This window comes from Ochlerotatus camptorhynchus, unplaced genomic scaffold (assembly GCF_037179485.1).
Source record: "Ochlerotatus camptorhynchus isolate MF236.1 unplaced genomic scaffold, CSIRO-AGI_Acam_v1.1 ptg000383l, whole genome shotgun sequence".
Lineage (NCBI taxonomy): Eukaryota > Metazoa > Arthropoda > Insecta > Diptera > Culicidae > Ochlerotatus > Ochlerotatus camptorhynchus.
Window position 1 is genome coordinate 1,771,332 of NW_027040870.1, and position 4,013 is coordinate 1,775,344.

General features: G+C 38.6%; 1 protein-coding gene across 1 annotated transcript; it reads right to left on the bottom strand.

Moving 5' to 3' along the window:
* Nucleotides 1–1,216: 1,216 nt before the first annotated feature.
* LOC135710434 (uncharacterized) lies at nt 1,217–2,868 on the bottom strand. Its single transcript, XM_065233007.1, has 3 exons — nt 2,543–2,868; nt 2,129–2,479; nt 1,217–2,010 (listed from the first exon to the last, which is right to left on the bottom strand). Exons 1-3 carry the CDS (start codon nt 2,741–2,743, stop codon nt 1,399–1,401), a joined length of 1,164 nt encoding a protein of 387 aa, XP_065089079.1. The 5' UTR covers nt 2,744–2,868; the 3' UTR covers nt 1,217–1,398.
* Between the last annotated feature and the right edge of the window lie 1,145 nt (nt 2,869–4,013).

Below are 4,013 nucleotides of genomic sequence, written 5' to 3' on the forward strand. Positions count from 1 at the left end.
TCAACACACATGGGCCGCTACCAACGGCTTTGCTTCCCTTCCGAAGAAAGACGTAACCAGAGATTTGTATGCCTCAGAAAAATCCCATCGACCTCGGCTGGGATTGAACCCACACCAATTGGGGTGAGAAAGCAGTCACACTTACCACTACACCACCGGTTATTTGATTTGCACAGAGAGTCACATCACACGAGTTGTTAAAGAAGCGCTGAAGAAAGAAGCGATTATTATTATTATTGTAGCAAAAAAGGTTATCTTCCATTTAATTCCACATAATCACCCCTATTCTGTATTTCGTTTCGAACGAAATACAGAATAGGGGTGAATGACAGATACGTATTACGACTACAATGTGCAGTCTTCATCAGTGTCATTCCCACTAAAGAACTTATCAAAATCTAACCCCCTTAAGTACTCATCCCCTAGGTAAATATATCAAGATTACAGGTATAAAAATGAAACTACAATGTGTAGAAGCGTAATCCACCTAACTAAAAAAACCAAAGATTTAAGTAAACTAAAGGAGAAAAATCGATACGAATCTCTAATAAGGGAAATTCCCAAAGGCTTGGTAGTCATCATAATGAAGTAATAAAATTGGGTTGTTAGCGGAATGCTTTAAATAAAATATAAAAAAAAAGGTCTTGATATGTTGTCTTCGATTTTACTCAGGCACTTTTGAGCAAACTGCAATCACTCTCTCATGCTCGAAATGTGCCACGACCAAATTGGCACAACGACGCCCTATACGCTATCTGACCAAAGTGCAGGGAGAAACGCTGAAGAAGCGATTTTAACAAAAATGAAAATGTTCCTTTGAGTTAGCGAAAGTTTATTGTCATACTTATTCACCATTATTCTTGTTTTCGTTCGAACCGTATTTTCCATAAACAAAAAGTTGTTTTGTATGGAAAATACCGTTTGAACGCAAACAATAACATGGGTGATTACAACGCAAGAAATAAAAGAACATTATTCAAATTTGTTATGTCCTCAATGATAATGAGAGCTTCCAATCTGTTAGTAATTATTTTTTTTATCTAGAGCGAATGTCAGCTTAGACACGCGCTAGTTTCACGTAAAGTTTAGAAAGATTCTCAAAAATAAAATTAGCATTTTATTCCTATGCCTAGGGCATAGTATTGTTTGCTTGCTTTAATTAATAATTAATATTCCTTTTTCGTGTACGCCATTTTCATTTAATTGATCTGATTATCTGGTGTATCTTATTTTAAGTGTATGAGGCAGGATATTTGCATTATTAACATCTATCAAATTACGATATTTATTGAAGGAATTAATTAATAGCAACGTTTTTAAAACCTTGTAAAAAGTTAATTAAAATGGATCAGATATCTTGTAGTCTAAGATAAGAGAATACCCATTACGCTTCTTCTGTTACTTCAATGCAGTTTTTACGACCTGGCAGCGGTACTGACTGAACCCATAGAATATGTAAAACTGAGTTCGCTTCAATGAATCCATCGTCTCTTCGTTGACGGCCAGCGTTACTTGGATTTTCAAGTTTCCTAACTTACAACCGATAAGATTCCAGCGGTTCGATCCGTGCATCAAGTTTGCTTTCCGGAGACGTTCGATCACCTTTGCCTTTTTGTTGCCCCGATATTGCTTCCAAGGAAGCGTTAGCTGTAGGACATTTTTCACGACAAATTTACTGCTCCATGGTTCGACTATCAGACAGGCTCGACGCCAATACTTTTTCTTTGATATTTGTTCGACGGTTGAAATCATCCACAATGCCGAATATTCATTAGCGGCCAAGAACCACAAAGTGTCCAATGAAAAGCCATTACGTTTATATTGGGGATGCGGTTCGCAATCTTGCATATTATCCATCGCGTTCATTATAGCGTTCATCAATCGAGAACGGAATGGGCGAGGACAGAATATACCAACACGTAGGTTGGTTATGCTGAATGCGTTTTCAAGTGGTGACCAATGTTCGGGAATAGGGGACGAGCACTTCAGATCATATGGCTGCAATACACCCTAGAAAATTTAATTTATAATTTATTATAATCTCAGCGATAACATTACTCTTATAAATTAGAGGGAGGGAACTAAATACCTAGAGGTACTCTTCTGGAATACCCATACTCATACATACACTATTAAAGTTCTCATTATCGTCCATGTCCATCAAATCGATCCAAAACTCCGGCTCATCATCAGTCGAACCCGTATCTTCCAGTCTTTGTCGTTTTCGAGTCTTGTTGACTCGCTTGCGTTTCCGTTTCTGCCGGCAGGTGACTTCCTCATCTGTCGAGAGCGTCAGATCAATGATAACTTCGTCGCACACCGACACAATTTCAACAGACGATGAATCGGACAGCTCATCGTCAGCTTCCAAAGCCGTAACATCTACAACAAGGGCAATTGGCCGGCGGTAGACATCTAGAGGAAGTCCCCCGGATCCAAGTCCGATGTCATATTTGAGTGCCAGTTCTACTTCGATTAGCTAAACATAAACATTAATAAATTTTGATTTTAATTAGGTCTTTAATTGTGCGTAGATACATACCTCCAATGTGCCCACGAAAAACATTTCGTTGATGGCAAACACGATCCACGGTGTAGGAGCTGGTGCCACACGGGGATGGTAGCGGTTGAGTATTTGGAGGAAAATTTTCTCCATTTTGCGTTTTGCTGATGGGTGGCTAGCGATCTCGACGGAAGCAAGGAGCAAGCAAGATTTTTCATGTTCAATCGGAAGAGAGAACATTTTCTGCGTGGTAATTTAGAAAAAAAAATGGTAATGAAAATCGTAAGTTCACTGAAAAATTGCAAGAAACGCGAAAAAACGGAAAAAAAAACTGATCACCGTCTGCCCGTCCAGCCAGATTATTTATAGCGATTTTTTTTTATTCAGTTTCAACCTGGATCGGGTATCAAGATTGGGCCTGCTTGTTGTCTGTCAAACGTCAGTATGAACGTTTGTTTTTGTAACCCTGGCTCGAGTTGTGGTTCACACTGACAATAAGCTCGGGTTCACACGGGTTGGAACTTGCACGCTATTTCAAAATTACCAAAATTTGGGTGGAATCCACGCAGATCGGTCATAACTGAACCTACCCAAAAATGGGTAAACTTTGTTCGGAGTGACAAGTAGTTGACAAATGAACAAAGTCGATTGGATTCATGTCCAAGGTGACTACAAATAGGTGTTCTAATGTGTCAAATTCATGATTCAGCCATGTTGGATTTTCGTATGGGACAGCGACCGAATTTGTTTACAATTTGCACTAAAACCGCACTTTTCCCCCCGCGATCTGCAATATTTTGCACATTTCTTGGTGCCATTCATTAACCAACGAAGATCAATCAATCAATAGAGTTAGAATATTGTTTTTGGTTCCAAAAACTAGTTGAATTTGAGAAGCACACAAAACATACGGTTATTGAATTTCTGTTCGTTTGCAATACTCTCATATTTGTTCTAGTAAGAATAACAAATCCTCATGAAAATTCTAATTGAAATGTTCGATTGGCGCAGATTTTGACAGTTCATTTGATTCAAAACATTCTGAGTATTTCTAGTTTACCCTTAAACGCTCTCCAGACTGGAGAGTTATAACATGTTATAACGGTTGTCAAATAATTGCAACACAGAAACCACCATCAAGATAGCGCTATAACATGTTATAACTCTGTAGTCTGACCGTACTATTATAGTACGTTCAGACTACAGAGTTATAACATGTTATAGCGCTATCTTGAGGGTGGTTTCTGTGTTGCAATTATTTGACAACCGTTATAACATGTTATAACCAACAATCAATACGAAACTAACGATTTTAAATTGGCTCACCACTTTAGTAGCCTATTGGTCCCAAGCAAACGATTAACGTACCCTATTCTAGTTGAAATTCTATTACTACACTATGTTTGTTTTGATTCGCTATGAAAGTTTGACAGATAACATCAGGGGTGTGTGGATTCATGCAGAACATGCAGGGGTGAGTGAAATAGCTTGGGACTGCTTGGGACCGTTG